Genomic DNA, 23,238 nt, shown 5'->3' with positions numbered 1-23,238 from the left:
GAGAGCAGCGATGCGGTGGGCAAGGAGGGCCAGGTATTGGTTGAACAGCCAAGGAGAGAGGTTAGATCCCTGGGGGACACCACAGGTAGAGAAAAAGATATCAGAGAGGAAGGACTCAAGTTGGACCTGGGAGGGTCGGTTGGAGAGGAAAGAAGTCAGCCACGCCAGAGCCTGTCCTGTGATACCGAGGTTATCACGGAGACGGTTGAGCAGGATGGTGTGGTCGACAGTGTCAAAGGCAGAAGAGAGATCAAGCAAGATGAGGACACACGGGGTGTTGGAATCAAGGTTGGAGAGCAGGTCTCTCCGAGTATGACAGGAGCTTCGAGTATACTCCATTTTGAGATACCCAGGCTCTGCTCCTCTTTCCTCCTTCTCCCCTGTCACACCTGAAGAGGTTACCAGAGTTGTCCGCTCCATTAAGTTCTCAACAGGTCTCCCCTTGCTCATCCAGGACCATCAAGGATATCATTGTCTCCCTTGCGCCTGCTCTTGCTGATTTCTGCAATCACTCCATTATCACTGGATCTTTCCCCTCCTCCCTTAAGCACTCCCTTGTGCGCATACTTCTGAAAAAAACATCCTGTGACACTAACTGTCCTGCCAGCTATCGCCCCTATCTCCATCACCCCGTTCCTGGGGAAGCGACTTGGGAAGCTGGCTTTGCCCCAACTTAACTCTCACACTGAGCTTGAAGGGCTCAGTGACCATCAATATGGATTCCAAGCATTCAGAGGGATGGAAACTGCTCTTCTGAACACCCGTTAAGAATTGCTCGCATCTCTGGACTCCAACTCCCCAGCTGTCATTATCCTTCTAGATCTTTCCTCTGCATTTGACACAGTTAACCATTCCATCCTCATTCAAAGGCTCCACGATACACTTGGTATCTCGGAACAGGCACTGTATTGGCTCTCTTCTTTCCTCACTAACCACTCTTTCTAAGTCGTCCTGAGCCCCTTCTCCTCTCCTACTTCCATCTCCACCTGTGGCGTACCTCAGGGCTCTAAACTCTCCCCCTGGCTCTTTAACATCTACCTTGCTCTCCTTGCACACCTCATCTCCTCTTTCTCTCCCAACTTCCAGTGTTACGCAGTTAACACACAGCTCTTCTTCAGACTCCCTGCTGACCCTCTTGCACCCTCCATCTTCCCTGACTTCCTATCTGCCATCCAGTCCTGATGCCCCTCCAGTGTCTGCCTCAACACATGTAAAACTGAGATCCTTCCCGTTGGGGCCCATGCTCCTTCCTTCTTCCCTTCACTCTGGCCTTGCTCCTTGGGCTCTCCCCCTGCACCTTCAACTGAAGCCAGAAACCTTGGAGTCATCTCTGACTCCTCCCTTTCCTTCCTCCCTCACACTCAGGAAATTGCCAAGAATTCTATCTATCGGCTCTTCCGTCTCAAAGGAATGGTACATTTTCTGACATTCCCTTAGAGGCTCAATGTGACTCATGCCCTTGTTCTCTTTAAACTTGACTACCGTAACAGCCTCCTCCTGAACCTTCCTTCTTCCATTCTGTTACCCCTCCAGCTTATGCAGAATAGGGCAGCAAGACTTATCCTTGGCTTTAAGCCCATGGACCGCATCTCTCCTGCACTAAAAGTCTTCACTGGCTCCCAGTTGCTGCATGGATTAAAGTCAAATCCTACTGCATCATCCACAAGGCTGTCTGGGCCCAGGGCCCACACAATCTTCAACTTTATTTCTCTAAATACTCTCCCTAGACCACTTCGCTCCTCTGGCACCAACTCTTTTTGTGTAAAGCTTTTGCTAAGTAGAGGGCAGGGGTTTGCTCACTTTGCTTTGCAAGCTTCTGCCTTTGGAATAGCCTCCCGCTCTCACTGCGCCTTGTGCAGGGTCTTCCGGAAGCTCCTTAAGACTTTCCTCTTTTCCTCCTCCTTGGCTCCTTTTCTCCTCTGCTAATCTCACAGTTGCTGATTTTGTGTCCTTGGCCATTATGCATCTTCGGGGCCTTGACCTCCCACACCAATTCTCCCCAGCTCCTGTCTTTCCACAGCACTTTGCATCTGCATACCCTCCGCTCTGGAGACTTGCACTTTCAGCTCCCGCGGCCCAGGCCGGGTATCACTCAACATTCTAGCACTTTCTCCATGGCTCACCCACGGGCTCCGACTCCCCAGCACTTACACCCCTTCTGCCCTCTTCCTTTGTGCACTTGCACGTTGTGCCTACTCGCAAGGCATAGTAGGTCGTCCCCCTCCCTGTCCCCCCTCTGATCTCAAATATTGTGATGTAATGTTGTAATGCATTTCCCACTCTTCCTGCCTCGGTGCTTTGAAACAGTGTATTCTTATTGTATAAGTGCCTAACAAGCAAACAATAAAATGAAGACCATCGTCTTGTTCATAACAATATAATGATATTACATTTCATGCCTTTTGTCTTGGAAAATCACAGGTTAGTCAAAACATGTTTTGGATGATTGGCAAGCCACAGCAAGAGAAAATGCAAGCATACTCTAGATGTGACTAGCAAGTGGCCATCCTTGGGGTTAAGAGCCTGTAACGGGAGGCTTCCTGGAGAATGATTAGTGAAAGCAACTTTTTTTTGGTTGACAATGTAATTTTCACAAAGATTCTATATTAATTTATCTAAAATCACGGTATATACAAAGCAATTCCTAGCCAAGTATTGAGTTGAAGGTGATCATCGGATCGTGGGGCTGTCACTAACCAACTTCTGTATCCATCCTGTAGAGAAGGACAATGTGTACATCCCGATGTGTAGCTCAGGTAACTTTGGGTGCTCTATTACATGGGAGATCCTTGACCAGGATAGGTTCTTAACACATAACATACAGAGGTGTTTTACCTGATCTAGGCAAGGTGCAACAAGATCTACCTGTCCAGGATGAAAACATCCCGTTTTTTTTAAGGATGTTATTTTAAAAATCAACCCATCATAAAACCTAACTCCTATGTATTAAAAATGTTAATGGAAATCTCTCCATGGTTCAATAAAGAGTATGGGCAAGCTAAACAACATCAACGAAAGGTTTAGTTTATTATAATGGTATGAAGATTTCTATGGCCGGACTTAGACATAAGAGTGTGATTGATGATAAAAAAGGGCTCACGCCGAAGAGAATTGAAGTAGGGTATTACAAGCCAGTCGGGTAAAAATGGCGCCGATTTCTGGAGGTCGGCGGCAACAGGGTTGAAGGAGGACAACAATCCTTTACATGCCAACATTGCCGAAATTGCGCAGTACACTTACTTTAAAGATTTACATAAGGAATCCGGGAGCTACGAGGAGTTAAACCATTCAGCCATTTATGATGATGATATTACACCAATCCCCCTATAACTTACTGTCATGATTCCTGCCCCTCATGTCCCCAGCCCTCCAAGATGTCAGGCTGGAGCCAGACCACGATCACCTACATGGCCCTCAAGGGCCTCTCCATCCCTCCAAAGACCCACTTGGAGTCAGACTTGGCGCTTGTGGCACCAGACTCACTCAATCCCATAGGATAACATTGGGGATTGGAGTTGTAGTGCATTGATGGGGACAAGATGCCTCCACATATTTTGGTACCCAGAACTGCATGTGCAGTCTAGTCTTTTGGGTGTGGTTCAGCCCAGAGACATCTGGGATACCCAGAGACTATTTAAGCCACACCCAGGCTGAGAAACATGCTTTGTGTTTTCTGCACCTGCAGCGTGACACTCACCGTGTTCGGATCGGTCTCCAGTAGGCTTGCATCTTTCTTCTGCGCTCAGCTCCTGCAAGAACAAGAACACCGTTAGGAACAGCCTTACCTTGCGTCGCTTCTGCCCATCATTCATTACTCCTTCTGTTCTGCGGGCATCTTCGGCGGCGTCATTCCCATCCCGACACGCCGCTTCCTAGGGAAAAGGGAAAAGAACAGAAAAAAGGCATTAGTAAGCATTCTGCAAATCTTCGCTTATTTTTAAATACTGTACGAGCTTCAAACACTTACCTGAATCCCAGCCGCTCTGAGGGAACTCTGTCTCCAGAACTTCTCATCCATCTGCAAGAGGGAAAAGACACTCCAGGTTAGCGTGGAAACATCTAAAGGCGCCGCATACCGCGCTTACCCACCGCATTTGTTCTTCACAACCGGCATCCAGGCTGAAAATGTCACGCCACCTAAAAGACACAGAAAAAGAACTCAGTTCAATGCAAATACGAAAGGGGTGCATCGCCCTTCGCGCTCTCACTCACCTTCAGCGCTACTCATCTCAGCAGCACGCCGCCATCCGCAGATGCCGGCCATCATCTAAGGGAGGAAAGGAACGAAGTTAGAGAACTGTTCAAAGACTCATTATACTTACCTGTCGGACTCTTGCCAGTGAAGTAACTAGGCAGCAACGAGCCTGCATCAATCAACGCGCCCCTGCGCTGAAAGCAAGACGGAGAGCACACTATCCAAGAAAACAAGATGAGCTGTGGATCAAAGGGAAGGGTTGGACCCCGGGGAAGAAGGGGTTCAAGCACATTGAGACAATAGGGAGTTAAACTCTACCAATCCTGTGTTTCAGGCCCAGTCTCCAGTCGAATAGCCTCCAGGGAAGGTTTCGAGGTCGTAAGAGGTCAGAACAGGCTGAGTGACGTCCCCGTGGATACCAAGTGAGCGTTACACTTACCTTAGATAACTATGGGTTGTAATAAAGACACAAAATAGCAATCAAGCAACAGGCCCTGATTAGATGCAATAGGTGTTTACAAGTTTGATTAGGTTATCTGAGCCCCATTCGTAATGTGTCTACTCAATGCAATTATAAGCAAGTCTCGGACCACAAAATCATGGCCTAAAGCGGTGTTAATTCCAATTAATAAAAAAGGGGGGCACGAGGATCCCTCTAATTATTGCCTAATTTCTTTACTGGATTTCACAGGGAAGATCTAGGCCAGGGTTTTGTTAGGACAACTTAAGGAGTGAATTGAAGATCAGATGAAGATTGACACCATCTCTTGTTTGCCTTTTTATTAATGGTGTGATATACCACTTCTGTCCTCCCTGTCCGATACCCCAATGTTAGGTGTTGATTAAAAACACCTGTTATTCATAGATGACGCAGTTTTATTATTTTTGACCCCAATAGGTCTTGAAAAACAACTGCCACTGTTTGCGACTGTTAAAAGGATAAAGGCCTTGAGGGTAACTAATGAATGCCCTTTATATCCCTCAGAAAAAAGGAGCCCAAACTCCACCTAAGAATTGGAAATTCAAGCAAGTGAAAGTCTATTGCTATCTAGGGATCAGGTTCATGGATTCTGGCAAAATTATCTGTCAATTGGAGAAATACAATTTAATGCAAGGGAAATACAGCTCAGTACCTGCCAGGTTTTTAAGGGAGCATAGAAATGGGGCTATGTCGCCTACTTTGAAAGTATGCCATCTCCAGGTTAGGCAGTCAGCAACCTATGATTCAGAACTGTGGGGGTATCGACCATGCACAATGATAGTATTTCAGAGAATATGTTTCTGTTGAAAGTCTTTTGTATACCGAATAGTACACCTTCCCCCTCTCCTTTATCCAGAGACCGACCTTTGCAAAACTGACCGGTCGATTGCTCTTAACCCATTATTTAATTGGCTACCTACCTGGAGCAGCCCCCACTTAGTGAAGCACCAGAAAGCAGTAAGGGATCTACTTTGAAATGGGGGATCTTTTGTGCCATAGTGTAGACATGTCAAAGATGGTATCGGCTAATTTTGCCAAAAAGATTTCCCAGACAGTCTGCTTTCATAGAACGGCGGGCTGTCGGGACTGTGCATGTGTTTAATGCACAGCGTAGGAAGCAGGAAGAGGCAGTGGAGAGGGGCAGAGTGTGAGGTAAGGACGGGAGCTGGGGAGAGACCAGGGATTGCAGGGTCCCCCTACATTAGGAAACACTGCCGCAATGAAATATTATTCACTGCAGCGCCAACATCGGACCTGATCAAATGGGTTTCAATGAAGTTAGCCTGTGGACAATCATCTTTAATCCATCAAAGATCTAGCTAACGGTCAGTAATCCCATATTTTGGCTACATGTAGCTGCCATAGATGATAGGTCCAGGTTTTTAGATGAACAGGCTTTTGACTCCAAAAAATAAGCTCACATATTTAGTGAGCTTGCTCGATAGGTTATTTTATTTATTTATTTACATTTATAAAGCGCACAGAGCTGCTCTGGGGCATCGTGGCGCTGTTACAGCAGGTTTAAGCTTAAAACATAGGTAAAGAGAAACAGTTGGTTGCAATAATACATTGATAGGCAGTACAAGATCGAGAGGGTCAGAGAGTTATGCTTTGCTGAGGTTACAGTGCAAGCATAGCTATGCATATTTATACATTAGCAGAATAGTAAGGATTTTAGGTTTTTGTGAAAGGTGGTGAATGATTTTTCATTCCTTGGTGCAGTTGGTAGGGCATTACAGTTTTTGGATGCGAGGTGTTGGAAGCTGAATCCTCCAACTCTGGATCTTTTGAACGTGGGAACATAGATCTGGTTGGTCTGGTGGGCTCTAGTGGGTCTGTTGGAAGCGTAGAGGGTGATTCTTTCTGCGAGATAGGGCGGGGCATCTAGTGTAAGGCACCTATGTGTGATGGCCATGGCTTTAAAGAGAATGCGTTCCTTAACCGGTAGCCAATGGGCATCTTTCCTTGCTTGAGAGATGTTTTCCCTTTTGGGGATGTTCAGCGTTGCCCAGAGCGTGTTGTTTTGCGTAGTTTGGAATTTTTAATGTTGTGAGGTACCTAGGAAGAGGGCATTACAATAGTCCAGTTTGGTACCTATTGTGGCTCTGGCGATGGATAGGCAGTTTTTGGTGGAGAGAAAAGGCTTGACAGCGTTGATCACTTTGGTGGTGAGCGCTGAGGAGGAGGCTATGGCATTGACTTGGCGGGACATAGATAGTGACGAATCTAGGTGTACACCTAGGGTTTTGACAGTCTTGGAGACTGTGATGATGGAGGAGTTTGTTGAGAGTTTCACTGGTCCCTACTATGAGGATCTCAGTTTTAGCCCTGTTTAAGCAGAGGCCATTTGCAGTCATCCAAGTTTGAATGGCTGTGTAGATTTTGGTTAGGGCTGTCACATCTTCTTCATACGTGCCAGTTAGTGGGAGTAGTACCTGCGTGTCGTCCGGGTAGTTGGTGTACGCTATGTTGCGAAAGTCGAGATCATTGAAGAGAGGAAGTGTAAATATATTGTACAGAGTAGGGGCAGTACAGGAGCCCTGGGGGACTCCGCAGTGTATGATAGTCTGGGTTGCCGAGGCAGTGTCTGAGAAGTCCTTCATGAGTCTACCATTTAGGAATGATGCCACCCATGCGATAGCTTCAGGTGAGAAGTGCGCTTCATTTTTTTAGGTGCATGCCTAGGATATCATGGTTAACAAGGTCAAAGGCGGCGGACAGATCCAATAGGAGGAGGAGTGCCGGTTTGCCTTTGTCCATGATGTCTCCAAGTTGTATTTTTAAGTCGAGTAGGCTGACTCTGTTCCGTGACCTGGACAGAAGCCTGACTGTCTTGTGCCTAAGATATGGTTGGTTTCAAGATATTCCTGGATTTGCGTGTAGGCAACTTTAGCCAGGATCTTGAGCAGGAAGGGCACGGTGGTAATGGGCCTGTATTTATTAGCCACTTCTGGGTCAAGAGTAGGTTTATTTAGAAGAGGGCGTACCCAAGCTTCTTTTAGGCTGTCTGGAACTGTGTTGGCGTTGAAGGAGGCATTATTGAAGGATTTGAGGAAGGGGCGAGTGTTTCAGTGCAGTCTTTAATCAGACTGGCTGGACATGGGTCTTCTTTGCAGTTGGATGGTTTAATCTTGTTCATTATCTCAATAACTTCCTGTTCTGTGACTTTCCTGAATTTGAAAGGGGTTATAGGGGTTTTGGTGGAGGAGTGCTCTGTGCTGGGGGTGAGCATGTGGTTAGTAGTGGTGGTAGATTTGGGGTGCTGCGATAGGTTTTTTTGGTGCTCCTTGATTTTGCTTGTAAGAGTTCAATATTATTCAATAGGGCGGATTGTATGAAATTGCACCAGGTTTGGTCTTTGACAATGTCTTGTGATTTGGTGGCTGGTGTGGTGAGTTCTTTAAAGATGGCGAAGAGCTCTTTGAATTTGGAGCTTGCATTCGTGATTCTTTCGTTGTAGGAGGCTGACTTGGCTGTGATTATGGCTTTTTTGTATTGGGAGGTGATTTTTTTGTAGGAGGATAAGATGGCTGGGGAGGGGGATTTCTGCCAAGTGTTCAATGCTTTTCTTTTCTGAGAGCGGAGCTCTTTAAGTTCAGGGGAGAACCATGTGTTTGAGTGTTTCACTGTTTTGGCTTTTTTTCTGTAAAGGGGCGATGGTGTCAATGGCAGTGCTTATGCTGCACTTATAGATATCTGCTAGCTCTGATGGGTCTGAGGACTTGAGATCTGTTGTGAGGATGCTTAGGTGTGGTAAGACCTTGTCTTTCGTAAGATTTTTGGCGCATCTTGCCAGGGCTGGGGGATAGGGTTAGGCTTTTTGGGGTTAGATACGACGGGGATGAGGAAGTGAATGATGTGGTGGTCTGACCAAGGAGGGGGAGTGTTGGAGTTAATGTCGATGTGACAGTTGTGGTCAGCTACCCAATCGAGGATGCAGTCTTTTTTGTGTGTGGGTGAGGTTATTTGTTGGTCAAAGCCTACTTCCTTTAAGGCTAGTGAAAGAGATTTGGCTGGCTTATCCTTTTTGACGTTGTATCCGAGGTTCAGGTCACCTAAGAGGTTGCTTTTGGAGGCGGGCTTAAGGTTTTCTGATAGTCGATGTAGGAGGTTCTCATGGAACTCAAATAGTGGGCCCGGTGGGCGGTAGACGATGATGATGGTGGAGAGGGCGATTTTTATAGCTAGGGAGTCTATGGTGTCACCCAGGTAAGATGTGATTTGTCTGGCCTCTAGATTATCTTTCAGGATGAGTGCTACCCCACCTCCTACAGAGGAGAGGCGGTCTTGCCTGATGATGGAGTAGCCCTGTGGGATGGCAAGGTTGAGGGCTGGCCCTGCAGCACTGTGAAGCCAGGTCTCGGTGATGGCTAGAATGTCTAGGTCGAGGTTGATTAGGAGTTTGTGAATTTCTGTGGCGTGGGTCGGATGGACCTAGCGTTGATAAGGGCACATTGTAAGTTAAGTGGTGGCTGGGATGGGTAGGGGGTGGCGTTGAGTGGTGCAGGTGAGGCAGGGATTTGTGTGGGTGAGGATGGTTCAGCTGAGCGGACGGATGTTTCTGTGGTTTTGGATGAGTTAGGTGGGGCTTGGTGGGTGATGTTCGGGTATCTTGAGCGGAGACCCAGGAGTTGGTTCCTGATGTTGGTGGGTCTAGTGTATGATATTATGTTAGGTGGCGGGTGAGTAGCTGTGATGTTGCTTCTTGTGAAGGATGATGGTAGGAAGTATGTAGGGGGAATGTTGCAGGGGAATGTAGGGGGGGCAGTTGGTGAGCTGGTTGATTGAGGGAGAGGCATAGTGCGTACGGGTAAAGAAGGCTATGATCGGATGGCAAGGCCGCTAGTTGCTGGGAGCGGCAGTCAAAGAGGGGTGCAGCTTGATGCAATACAGGCAGGTGCAAAATGTTGCAGACGGATCAGTAGATGCAGACAGGGGTGGGTGCAGCTAGGTGCAACCAAGGTGTAAAGAGCAGCAGTTAATGGCATACATTGGCAGTCAAGGCAGGTGCAGGAGGCAACAAACAAGTCAGTGAATGACGACAGGGGTGGGTGCAGCTAGGTGCAACCAAGGTGCAAAGAGCAGCAGTTAATGGCATATATTGGCAGTCAGGCAGGTGCAAAATGTGGTAAACAAATCAGTATAAGCAGGTGGGTGCAACCAGGTGCAATGAGCAGCAATGAAATGTATTCAATGGCAGTACAGGAAGGTGCATGAGGCAGCATTAAATAACAGTGTAGGCAGTCAAGAGGGGGGTGCAGCAGGTGCAGCGTGCACCAGTCAATAGCCGAATCAAAAAGCAATTGGCAGGTGAATGTTTTGGCGGCTACTGTAACGAAGCTACTGTAACGGAGCATTAGACCATCTTATGCTGGATCACTTTTTATCAAAGGTAGGCCAGGCATTTTGCCTCTACAGCACTGAATGCACTCCTGGGATGTATCTCACCCAGACACTTGTCCAAGTTGTCCCAATTTATCAGAAACCCGAGTTTATTTTATGCTCTTCTATCCAATGTTGAGAATACTTTGGGATTTGTACTTAAAATCTCTTTTTAATGAACAGGGTATTCAGAATATTCCAAATGCTACGTTTTATAAATAACTTTGTCATAGTAAAGTATTTGTATCAAGCTGAATTTTAAGGAAAAGGGTAACGACTTGACTGATTTAAGGTTCACTTAGATGTTTTTTTCCCAATGGGTGCAGTATTGCATAAATAATTTTATTACTGCTTTTCAAGATTGTCACTGAATTTGATTACCTGGGGATACGTGTATCATCAAACCCAATAGGCGAACGTCACTTTTTCAAGCAAACAGTAACATTTAAGCAAGCACTAGGTGGGGATGTTTCATTTATGAAAATGTTTAACTTGAAAGTCTACAACAACAAAGCCATTACAGCAGCTAATTATGCTGCATCACTATGGGGGCTTACTAATGCTGCAGATGTACAGGTAGTGGAAAAGGACTTCATCAAAAAACTTCTTGGACTGCCTCAAATGGCCTCAAACTGGTGCTCATTTGGAATTGGGACTTAGTTTTCTAATAGAGGATTTGATTTTACATCCTATTTATCGCTGGCTCCATATCTGGAGCAATCCAAAGGCTGAATTAACTCAATAATTCAAGCCATATTAGGCAAAAGGGGGCAGATCGTATCCCATGGCTTTCCCTTGCCTGTCCTATCATGATAAAAACGTGCACAAATTCTGATAATCATACTTGGAGAAACAAGATTTTCCCAATGTCAGCAAGCATTATTTTTTTTTTTAATGTGGGCAGAATCTCATTGCATTGCATGCTGTGCACTGTTACACCTGAGACAAGCTTTGTATAGGAGGAAGCATCTATTAGCACTGTAAATAAAACCAAATAATATTTTTATCCATCTAATGAATTTAGGAAAATGTGCATCAGTTAAATTTTATTTCTTGTTTTTAACCATGTTTATTGCAATTTGTATTTATTGCGAATTTTGTTTTTGTGAGATTGTAACCCAAAATAAACATGCATTGATTATTTGTAATTATTTTTTCCCTATTTGTATGTATGTTTATGTAGTTTTAATGGCAATATTGATGTATGTATGTTGTTGCGGCCCAATGACTTCTTGTTAAACATAGGCCTTTTCATTGACCGACTGAAATATCAAAAGTTGATAGTACAAAATAAGTCGATTCACCACCCACCCCGTTCCAGCAACTTAGAAATTCATGGAAACAATTACACCAAACTATGAAAAAGCACTCTTATTCAGAGATGCATTCACTGTTACGCGAAGGTGCATTGCAGCCCTCAACCTGCATCTTACCTTCTTACGATGGGGAGGAAAAGTGAGCAGTTTGGCCCCATCCACCACAGGAGAAGCTATGTGGTTCCAAACGGTTACCTGTCTTTATAACGAACACTTGTATACTGAATGCTTCTATACAGAAACTTTTACAAGGAAAAAACACATAACACATTTATTTTTATTTTTTTGGGGGGTCCCCCCACAAACCCGTTTCCCACCCTTATAAACCAACCCCCACCGTTTTCGAAAAGATTTAACCCTTTACCCCACCCACACATATACTCTAAATATGTGTTTTCGTCATAAACGTTTTCACATAAACGCATGTCTATATAAAGGATTCGTTATAAAGACTACATACCGTTCCAAATATCATTGACAGGGGAGTCAATCTAGGCAGAAGACCCAGTTTTTGCTTTAATATAGTGCTCGTGGAGCGTCATGCGTTCCTCATCATTCAGCTCTGGGTCTTGTTTCAAATGAGCTACACATATTTGTTAAAGTTTAACATATTTATGTCGGGCACCTTCTTTACCAACAATGTGATCAAAATGAGGATTGATCAGAGGTAGAAAAATAATCCATATCTGGCAGGCATACAAGAGTATCTGTTGGAAAGCATTCAGCCATTATGAGAGCGGTAAAGTGAGATCAACTAGGTCAAAAAAGAGGTCATATTTGCAGAGGTACACAATTGCCTGGGTTTAGAAAGGCTAACTGCCAATGCAGTGTATTTTGGAGGAACCATCTAAAGTCTGTTTCATGTGATGGTGGTCTAATGTGCGACTCCAGTATATAAAAGCAGATAACAGCAGTGCCTTGCCTGTTTTTACGGTCATGTATGTGGTTATCGTAAAAAGCACTTTATGGTTAGTTGGGCGTTATTTCATTTAGCCATTTCTTTTTTTGCAATATATTCAGGGATCCTGCTAATGATTGAGAATGAAGATTCCATAATGGAGACGTGTCAGTGTTTCAATTAGGTTATAGCGTAAATGTTTTCAATTCATTTTGATCCCTCATCTAAATATAGCTGGTTTCATTTCTTGAAAAAAGCAAGATCTCATTGAGAAAATAATATTCTGATAAAGCATAGGGTGCTACATGATTTCTTCCACATAAACTAGAAAGTGGTAAGTTATTTTGTGGTCATTTCATTGTGGGTTTTTGTTATGTTTGCTTTTAATGGGTGATCCACTCCGTAAGTGCCTTCTTCCACGCTTCTGCTAACCCTTCTATCACCCGTGAACATATATTTATTTACCCCCAACCATGACGAAACCTAACACAAAGTAACTTAACACTTTGCAATTTATGGGGATGAAACCACAGTAAACTGAAGCACAGACATCTTCAGGTAGACAACAATACGGTGCTAAAGATGGTACAGCCCACCTTAGATAAAGAGAAGAACAATTATACCAATGTGTAAGTATGTTTACATATGCATGAAAACCAGCATGTTCATAGATAATGCAGATCCCAACATATTAGCAATATAAAAAAAGAGAAAAAAATATAGAAAGGAACAAAACCAAAATATACTAGTAGATGACCAATGCATTGACTTAGAATTCAATATTACAGTCAGAAAGGCTACTGACGATCAAAGGGATTGATTGCAGGAGACAAACACAGTTTTTTCTGTGAACTCTACAGTAGACCTGGCAAGCCAATGCAGAAATCCTTCCATTATTCATGATCATCCTTGTGGTTCCTTGAAAAGTCAACTCTATAACTATACTACTGTTTGGTTTTTAGATAAGCTTCATTTTTATAAAAGAAAATATACATTACAGATTCATCTTACCCAGTGCATAAATTCTCCCTTGGTGCACTGTCACTCCATGAGCACTCCTCCTCTGCTTCATTGGTGCGATCATCTCCCATCTGTTCTTTTCTACACTGTATCGTTCAACGCTATTTAACTGGTTACTACCATCATAGCCTCCAATAGCATAGATATATTCATCAAGAGCTACAACCCCTAAAGAAGACAAACAGGATGAAAGTACAGAAACAATGTTTTACCACTGAATGCTCTTCATTATTTCTAATACTTTGTCATGTGTTTCGTTAAAAATATTGAATTACTCTGAAATGCAAGAGTGAAAGGATGGAGGAGCCACTAACATTACTGCAAATAAATGTCGATCTATTGCATTTGTTCCAAATACGCTTGTACTGGGGTCATAAAATGTTGCCTAGCAGAATGGTGGAGCCTCTCTGTGCAACTCCCTAAAAATTAGGCCATAATTACCAGGCATAGTCACAACAAACGGGATCAATAGGGGTAAAAACCTCAGTAGAGTGGCAAACAGTGAAAAACAGGGAAAACCTACCTAAATGGAAATATTTTTTTTCTAGCAAAGAAGGCATTAGAAAGAGATTTGGAGCGACCAACATGACCGACCTACAACAGACGTCGGGGTTCCAATACCACCTCCCAACACGACTCAGGAGCTCTCTGGTGTTGCAGGTCGGCGTGATCAGAAATTTCATTGGGATTAAGGTGGGAAAAGTAGCTGCAAAAATTGGATTTTATTCAGTACAGATGCGAGTCTTGACTGGACAAATTTGACAGGTGGTGTGGCACTAACGCCTAGCAGAAGACTAGTTTCACATGCGGAAAGAAACAGTGTCAGATCTTACATTTGGACCCCAAGAAAACAAGCGCACTGCTGTGATACTAAGGGGGTGGAGAAAAAAAGATTCAGTATTTTGGGGGTACTGAAGATGGTTATTATGGCATATATGGAAAAGATGGTACAAAAGCTCCTTTCTAGGGAGGAATGTTCAGAGACATTTATTGTAGAAAGCACAAAAAGACACAGCTGTTTTTCTTTCGCAAATCCATCTCCCTTACCACTGGGCTTAACCCTCAGCCTGATAATCAATTGAACCCTTAATTACAAACACTTGGATGGAATCTGAAACAGCGCTAAAGGGAAGGATGATATACAATTCCAGAAATTATTGTGGAAGCCCAGAAAAAGGAGTAGTGCAACTCAAGATATTGGTGGGCATAGACTGGGTAGATAAAATAGTTGTTTGTATGAATTAAGGGTGCAATATCATTGGGAATAAGGGGTCTCAGATGATGGTTGAAGGGTTGGGTGGGAAGGTTTAAAATAAACCTTTACAGGAGATTAATATTTTATTAGCAATGTATAAGCAGCATGGAAACGTGGGGTAACATGGGATCAACAGCAAATGCAAGATATGTAACCTACAATGTTAGATGTAAGACAACTATTTGTTGGCCACACTGAGGTTCAGGTATGCGTACCGTCCGCTCAGGCAGCTAAGTAAATCATAGGATAGAGTAATGCAGGAAAGACTGGCAGAGCTATTTGTTGATTTAGGTGAAGCTCTGACAGTAACAGAGAGATAAAGAAATCATTCGAAGAAACTATTTCACCATTAAAAACAAAGAAAGTTTCTTTATATGAAAGATGTTGCAGATCAGTAATCCTTATGGCTGACAGCATGGGGTCCAAAAACAGTCTTACATAAAAGACGACAAAGACCACATGAAGCCATAAGCTAAAAAAAAAAAGCAGGTTCTTTAAAGAACCCAGCACAACAGAAGAGCGGTTTCTCAGACAGGAGAATAAAGATGAAGAATTCCATCAAAATTACATTCATTTGCATAAGTTCAACAATAAAAAATATCCTCATGCATTTTGCTGCAAAGTAATTTTTGCAAGAATAAAAATAAATGATACCTGTACACGCCAAAAAAAAGAAAAACAATAGAACACTTTCTATTTATCTTTTTGTCCAAAACACAGCAACAAAACCAAAGTTCTTGTATTGCTTCTGGGTGGACTATTACCTTGCTGCACTCTGATTTGCAGATTTTCTTTTGAATGGATTTAAAGGGATTAAAGTAACTGTTCCGGTACCAAGATCACAGATTGTATGGCGAGAGTGGAACATCCCATCACTTTGCCAAGGGTGGAGATCCAGTACTGGCAAGAGTTTAAGAAACTTGCTGAGAGCAAAAGGAGATCTGAAAACTGGTAGTGCGGAGTCGGAATCACCAAAATTAAAGTCCAGTTGTTGGAAAACCTGCAGATCTGTAAATTCCTCAGAATCAGAGGAAGTGGATGACAAGTATATAGCCTTCTAACAGACATCTAACATTGTACGTACACTCCATATGGTTCTCACATTTCCCCAGTTCTCCGGCACTTCATTGGTTGCCTGTACCGCAACGGGTGCAATTTAAATGTTTTTGGATCGTACACCAGGCCTTTTAGGGCCAAGGGACGGAGTACCTGCAGGTAAAGTGTCACCCTTACCTGGCTACTTGTTCACTCTGCTCCCAAAACGCTTGCCTTCTTCAATTACCGTGCTATCGGCTAGGATCGGGTGGGCGGTCGCCCCATTTCTGTGCAGCAGCTAAATTATGAAATGTTATGCCACCCATCCTTCGGGCAATGAAGGACCATTTTACCTTTTGTTGTGACCTAAAAAACGATACATTTTAGTTGACGCTCTTGCCTGTAGCGCCAAGATGCCATTGGTGGATATGCGCTTTATATAACCAGTTAACATAACCTAACATAACATAGCACAGCCTTAGTTGGAACAGTCCAGTAGAAGAGTATCTCACAGAATTCCAGCCCAGATCCAGATGGGACACATGGAGACATTGAGTATTCCTCTTTGTCACAAACAATTTAATTGAGGTTGACTCGAATAGGCATACAAATCCACATTCACAAATCCGCTGCAGGGTGAAGCATATTTTGTTTTCAGGACAATCTGTCTTATATGTTGTTCAAGGGGGAGGACACGTTACAGAATGTCAGGAGAGGCTGGTTTGCAGAGTTGAGGGCTGTGTTTAGGATGTGGAGATGGATTTGGAGGAGTGTTACCCCTCCCACCCATTCATATAGTGAAGGAAGGGTGGGGAGGAAAGATGCACAGAGTTTGGCCAGGAGAACAGGGGAATAGTGAAAGCCCATATTAACAAGAGAGGGGAAGAACATAGCAGGGCGCTAGCAGAAGGGGAGGGATCAAATTTGGGGGTCTGTGATGGGAAAATGTGACTGTAGCAGGGAGGATAGTGGACAAGGATTCAGGGGATTTGGGAATAGAGTCGGAAACTTTGGCCATGCAGGAATCAACATAAAACCATTGACCTGGCGAAGGACATTGAGCAACAGAAAACATAAGGTCCCAGTCAAGAATAAGGTTGTCTGCTCAATGGATCCACTGTGGAATTGCGCCAACCTCCAAACGGACAGCCAAAACTATTGAAGTGGTCACTCCCAAATTGCCAGTGCAGCGATACTTGGATAACATACCTCCCTATTTGTGCAAATAGATATTCTCTGTCACATAGTTCACTGAGGTTGCATCCACTTCATATGGTCCCTGAGGTGAGGGAGAGGGAAAGATAAACAGAACAATGCAAACAACCTATGGCAACAAGTGCCTAGGGAATGAGGAAGAGTCAATGAAACCCCTTTCAGAAAGGGAAGGTGGGTTAAGTGGCAGATGCGCCAGGGCAAACAATTGTCAGCAGACCAAATACGAGAAGTGCTCGGACTACATTAGAAGCTGGGAGGTGGGGTTAAGAGTAGGAACATTCAGGTACTGAGAGGATGAAGTAAGGAAGGAGAGGGGAGACTGGAGAAGAAACAGCCAACACTAGGTTTGATGTTCAATGAGATCTTAAAGGAATGAGTTCAGTCTCTTCCTACAACACAGGTGTTTTTTCTTTAATCCTTAATGCAACCAGAAGCAAATTCCCACAGCGTCCAGTGCTCGGTTTCAAGTTATATTCTTCAAGAATGTGGTAACAAAAACTTTTAGCAGTTTAAGAGGCCTGGGGCAGTAAAACGGAATCTCCCTCTTTAGGTCAGACTTTAGTCCAAGAAGGCTTTGCGGATGATGCAGATCTCCTTGAAGACTATTTCATAGTCCAACCTTGATAGGACCCTTGCAGGTGTCACTTGCATTCTTTGTGTAAGTTTCAGGAGGGAGATGGTGAATTTATGCTCAAGTTGCTTGAAGTGCTATTCCATGTCATTTAATGGTTTTGGAGGGTGGAGGACAGATGCTGTCAGAGATAACTTGCATGTTTTTAGCAGAGCTGGTTGTTGGAAAAGTGACACTAATTAGGGTGGTCAGGCAAATGGTAAAACATGTGGGATGTTGAAGCCAACGTTTCTGTTGAATTTTATAACAATATTAATGGGCAGGGCATAGTTTATACGTTTAACAAGCAGAAAGAAGTGAGGGGCACATGAGGTTAAAGGAACCAAGAGGCTAGAGGGATAGGTGAAGAGAGGTAAGCATTGTGAGGACTCCGGAGGCGTCATCACTAAACCCCACGTTAAGATCTCCTCCCATGTGGCCAGGGGAAGGCAGTCTCTACCTGATCCTACCCTTGGGGGTGGTATCATGAGGGAAGAGATGGCTGTCAGGGGAAGTGGTGACTCCTTTGTGAGGGATACAGTATTCATCTTCTTGTGAGTATGTGAATCCTATAATTCCCACATTTCTAATGACATGCTGCCATCTGAGCGCTCGGAGGCCTGCGGGCGAGTTAGCGCTTTATAAAAATTCTATAGAATAGAATAGAATAGAATAGAATAGAATAGAATAGTGTCATTGCACAAATCCCTTCCATGAAAGTACCCAAAGAACATGCTATCAAAAGTCCTTTAGACAGAATAAGGTTTAAATATGGTATCCTCCATTTGTCATAATACTACCTTAGGTAGGGTCCCTCACTCCAATGTTAAATCACAAGACCTTTTTATACTTCAGGATCCATAAAGCCCGTGATACTGGGACAAGGTAGAAGGGCTCAGAGGCTGCTATTGACCAAAGAGTGCAATCTAGTTTTTAGTAAAGCTAGAAGCCTGGGTGGGTCATTAAAACTCAGGCACGAGTTGCAGCTGAAGAACAGAAGGAGAGATGCGAGAGGAGTAGCAGAGGCAGTATGGAGTGCTGCTGTTGCCGCAGAAGGATGAACGCCAGCTGATGCAAACTGTGAAGGCGTGTGACACTCCAGGGTGTGCGGAGCAGGAAGCAGCATCAGAACGAGAAGATCAGCCAAGGGGGAGACGTGCTTCCACCCAGGTGTGAGGCTCTTCAGTGGGTGAGAAGTCACAGAGGATCCAGGGAGCAGTCAGAGTTCCAGGGAAGAGCCGTGCAGTTCATCAGAGGCATGTGGGAGCTGGAAGCAGAGCAGGCAGGACACAGGAGTTTCGCTGCAGCAACTAGAAAGGACAACAAAGGAGACCTGTGAGTTGGCCTTAAGCTAAAGCTGGTCAAATGGCACAGCGAGTATGGCGCTCGCTTTGACACCCGTGCAGACCTTACTAACGCAGGTCCGAAACCCGGCAAGGCCAAACTCAGCCTTTCATCCTTCCGAGGTCGATAAATGAGCACCACACACCGTGGGTAATAATAAGCAGCACTCAGATACCTGAGGGTTTGTAGCACTATATAAATGCCAAATTATTATTATTATTAAAGGTGACCCCAGGAGTACTCCAAGACAGACAATTGAGAAACGAATAACAATTTTGAATACTAAACATATAAAGTATTGAGGCGACAAGGGGGCAACTCCCCTTCTGTGGGATACCAATTAGGGGGAACCTATAACCTGCCTTGCCAACAGCCAAGAGGCTGTAAAGAAGCAGTCAAGAAATAACTTGGGTGAAACTTTTCTTCCTTGAGTTTCCAGTTTGGGGAAACCTGGAACCCACATTGCCCAGAGTCAAAAGACTATAAAAAGAGGCAGCTATTGTTCAACCCTCCTCACATGGCATATTGGCGTGGAGAATCTTGGAACAAATATTGCCACTAAGATATGTTGTATTTGTAGGATTTTTCTTCCTGGCAGGCGAGTACACGAGGAAAGGGATCATAGTAGTTAGTCCTGGTAGGCGAGTATACTAGGAAATAAGGAGATGATCTGAAGAAGTGTTTTGAGGCAAAAAGGTGTGGTGAAAAGAACTTGTTAATTCTATTAACAATTTCATAAACTCTTGCATCACCATATTTAGTTGCTATGCTATCCTGACAAAACTATTCCATTGGAAGAATGATTGTGATATGTTAATCATTGCTTTATATCCTGAGGAGAGCAATTGCATTTTGGCAAACTGTTGCATTACTAAAGGAGTTTACTGTGCTAATCTGACAAGTATTCCACTGAAAGAAAAAGAGAGATATGCTCAGAGTTGATTAATATCCTGCAGAGAATGATTGCCTTGCTTCATGAACTTGTGCTTTGAGAGACTGGCGATTGCCTGACCAAGAAGGACACTGTGGAGAACAACAGTTGTTACCATAAAATGAGGAATACGTGGGAGGAACATCCAGTTGAAAGAACATAACATGGGGTAAGTAACTTGTTCGTCGAATGGATTGTGTCTCCCATGTATTCCTCATCTTATGATAGACTCCCAAAGCAGTATTGGGCTCTTTTGGAGGCAGGAGTAAGAATTGAGAGTTATTTTTTGTCCAGAATGGAGCATAGAACTGCCTTCGCAAGTCTTCCTTCATTGTTAAAGGTGTCTAAACAATAATGTTTTGTGAACGTGTGGAAGGTGGACCAGGTAGCTGCCTCACAGATGTCCTTTAGCGGAACACCCCTCTGATGGGCAGAGGAAGTTGCCATGCCCGTAGTGAAATGAGCCCTTACATTTTCTGGGGGATCTTTCCCAGCTAGCCTGTAGCACTCCGAAATAGCCAGTATGATCCATCTGGATAGGGCTGTTTGGTAACAGACAGACCTAGTTTGTGCCCTATGTAACCAATGAAAAGTTGGTCATGCTGTTGCAAATTGGACATTCTTGAAATATAAAAGCTTAGAGCTCTCCTCGGATCTATGGATGAGGTGGAGGATAGAAGGCCAGAAGCACCATTTTCTGTGCTAAATGGTAATCTGACACAATCGGAGGTAGAAAAGAGGGTTTGAACTTGATGACAACCTTATCCTTGTAAAAAGTGGTAAACAGGTTTACAGGATAATGCCTGCAACTCACTCCTTAAAGGGCAGGAATGGAATGGCTCAAAAGGAGCACACGTCAACATATTTAAAACCAAGTTAAGGTCCCAAGTTGGTATTTCGAATGGTGTAGGAGAAAACATATTTGTGAGTCCTTTAAGAAATTGACTTTTATTAAGGGTATTTTGAAGTAGGATGACTCTTCGGAGGTGAGCTTGAATATGGAAAGCGCTGCTAGATAACCCATGAGTGCTCCAATCTTGAGCCCCGGATTTTCCAAATGTACCAGAAACGATAACACCCTAGGTGTATCGCATTGAGAAGGGTCCACATCATTTTCCCTACACCAGCTGCAGAGCTTGTTCCAACGGTAGCAGTATGAGGATTTTGTTGCCAGCCTTCTGGCCGAAAGCAAAATCTCCATTACATCATCCGGGAGGTCCCAATCCTTATATCTCAGCCTCTCAGAAACCATGCATGAAGGTTCAGTGTCTTGACCTATGGATGAGAATTCTACCCTCCTCTCGCGAGAGACGGTCCCCTCTTTGCAGAAGACGTATTGAAGGGCAGATGGACATGTCAAGAAGGTCCAGGTACCAAGTCCTCCGGACCCAATCCGGGACAATTAGGATCATGGATTCCCCAAAAGTTCTCAACCTCCTGATCACGTGAGGACTGATGGGGGCTGGAGGAAACGCATACAGGAGTGGAAACTACCAGTCCACTATGAACGCGTCCCCTAGAGATCCTCCGGGAGTAAATTACCTGGAGCAGTACAGTTCGCACTTCCAGTTGACACTGGTTGCAAAGATACATCAAGTGAGGAAGCAGAGACATGAGGAGGAGTGGGAACGTGACTCAAATCATAAAATCTACAACAGCATGAAAGTAAATAGCAACAGGAGTAGTAGAAAGATGAAGATTAAAGTCACCCAATAGGATCACTGGAGAATCAGAATCATGATTGTCACAAAAAGAATTCAAAGGGCCAGAAGGATGCCAGATCACAAGATAAATCAAGCTTTGAGGTTTAAGAAACACGGAGTAATGATACCAAGAAGATGGACAAACTGGAAGATTAGCTGAAGGGGAAGAAAGAATGCAAGAAGAAAGAAATCAGATACCAACCCCACCACCACTGACAGAGGATCCAGGAGAGAGGTGGATAAAGGAAGATGAGAAAGAAGCAGAAGTTACTGCGTGAGAAGGGGTAAGCCAGGCTTCAGTTACACATAGAAACTACAATTTAAATTGAGGAATATATGAAGAACTGAATGGGCTTCATTTCAAACTTATTGAGCATTCCATAATGCTACGGTTAAAGGAATTAGGGGGGACGAGAGCTAGAGAGATAAATCAGATTAGGGTTAGGAGAAGCTATATGGTGGATAAAGTGATGTGGGGTGAAGTGAAAAGGGATCGGGCCAATCATAGATAAGACGAAATAAGGGAAATGGGACATCAAGAAACAGAGGAAAGAAAGAAAAAGAATGCTGAACATTAACAAAGAATGATCAGCCCAGTAAAGAACAGTGCTGCTAATTCCACAGTCAGCTGCCAATAGTTGCAGACAGATCAGGGATTTAGCTTAGATTTCCCTGGGCTTAGTCGTGGACATGATGTTTTGAAGGCTTCCAGGTAGAAAACGGATGATGACATAGCACAACACTGTAGGTAAGCAGGTGGAGGGCCGAGCAGGCCGGAGATGGAGCCCCTTCTGCTTCAGCACAGCATTCCTGCTCCTTGCTCCTCCAGGGAGAGCTTAACAACACTTCCTGGTTTCCCTCCTTTATTTCTACCACTGCTGGACCAATAGGACGTTGGTAACCACTAGACTGTTATGTGGTTCCATAGGAAATCTTCATGCTTCTGCACTTCTCCATCATCACAGTACTGATCTTACTAGCCTGTAGGGTAGTGAGGGACTGTTGAAATGAGGAGGGACGCAAGGTAAGTGTAGTGAAGAAAGGTGACAAGGATGGGGATGCCAGGTTAGGGACAATGAGGGACTGCAACTATGATCGGAGTTGCACCGTTATGGGCAGATAGGCATGAGGAGGCATGTGCACCAGGACCCCAACCGGCCCATAAAGCTGGGGGTTGCCCAATAGCACTTTAAGATGGAATAGCAGCACCCGTGAGATGGATGGGGATGCAGATTAATACTCAAGCATCAAATCAATAATGACAACTCAATGGTTTGGCAAAGGGAGTCTGTTTAATGACAAGTATAAAAAACGGGGAGTTTCATGAATATCTGCGGTTGCGTGATCTTCCTTCTCGCCTTCACAACTCTAACGAACTTCATAAAAAACACATCATTTATATTAAAAACTCGTCATCACTGACGTGTAATGCTAAACTGTTGCATGCAATTCTATTGGTTCTAGGAAGGTAACTTTAATATAGGTACTATATCTGTATATGGTAACGGAGTAAGGGGATTGGGTAAACACTGTCAGGTGGGACATCCAAGCCCTACCTTAAAAATGGGTACTGTAGACGTCACTAAAAGTACGACGTCCCATTGGTTCTACTAACTATAGGACCCTAGATTACTTGGTCAACTATGATTGGGTTGGCACCAATCCCACTCATACTTTTCCAGAATAGTCGGCCAGGTGCAGAGTGCCCTTCAGTTCCCCTGGCCTTCCTCCAATTATTGCTACAATCAATCATCACGTCAGGGGTCATGTGTCAATTATTTCACTGTGGTTGGCCTTGAGACTGCATCTCTGTCTGGAAAAAGTTCTGATATCTTTGCATGGCACTCCGCCAT

General features: G+C 44.1%; 1 protein-coding gene across 2 annotated transcripts in view; it reads right to left on the bottom strand.

Moving 5' to 3' along the window:
* The window catches only part of LOC138572602 (kelch-like ECH-associated protein 1A), a 550,201-nt gene that overhangs the window by 134,506 nt on the left and 392,457 nt on the right, over positions 1-23,238 (bottom strand). Inside the window, exon 4 of one of the 2 annotated variants that reach the window (XM_069649273.1) lies at positions 13,284-13,460. The exons of the other annotated variant lie outside the window; for it this stretch is intronic. Within the exon in view, the coding sequence (XP_069505374.1) occupies positions 13,284-13,460 (177 nt within the window). The remainder of the gene's footprint in view (positions 1-13,283; positions 13,461-23,238) is intronic. 2 annotated transcript variants of the gene reach the window in all.

This window comes from Ambystoma mexicanum, chromosome 1p (genome assembly GCF_040938575.1).
Source record: "Ambystoma mexicanum isolate Mex_15411 chromosome 1p, UKY_AmexF1_1, whole genome shotgun sequence".
NCBI lineage: Eukaryota > Metazoa > Chordata > Amphibia > Caudata > Ambystomatidae > Ambystoma > Ambystoma mexicanum.
This window is presented reverse-complemented; position numbering and strand designations above follow the sequence as displayed.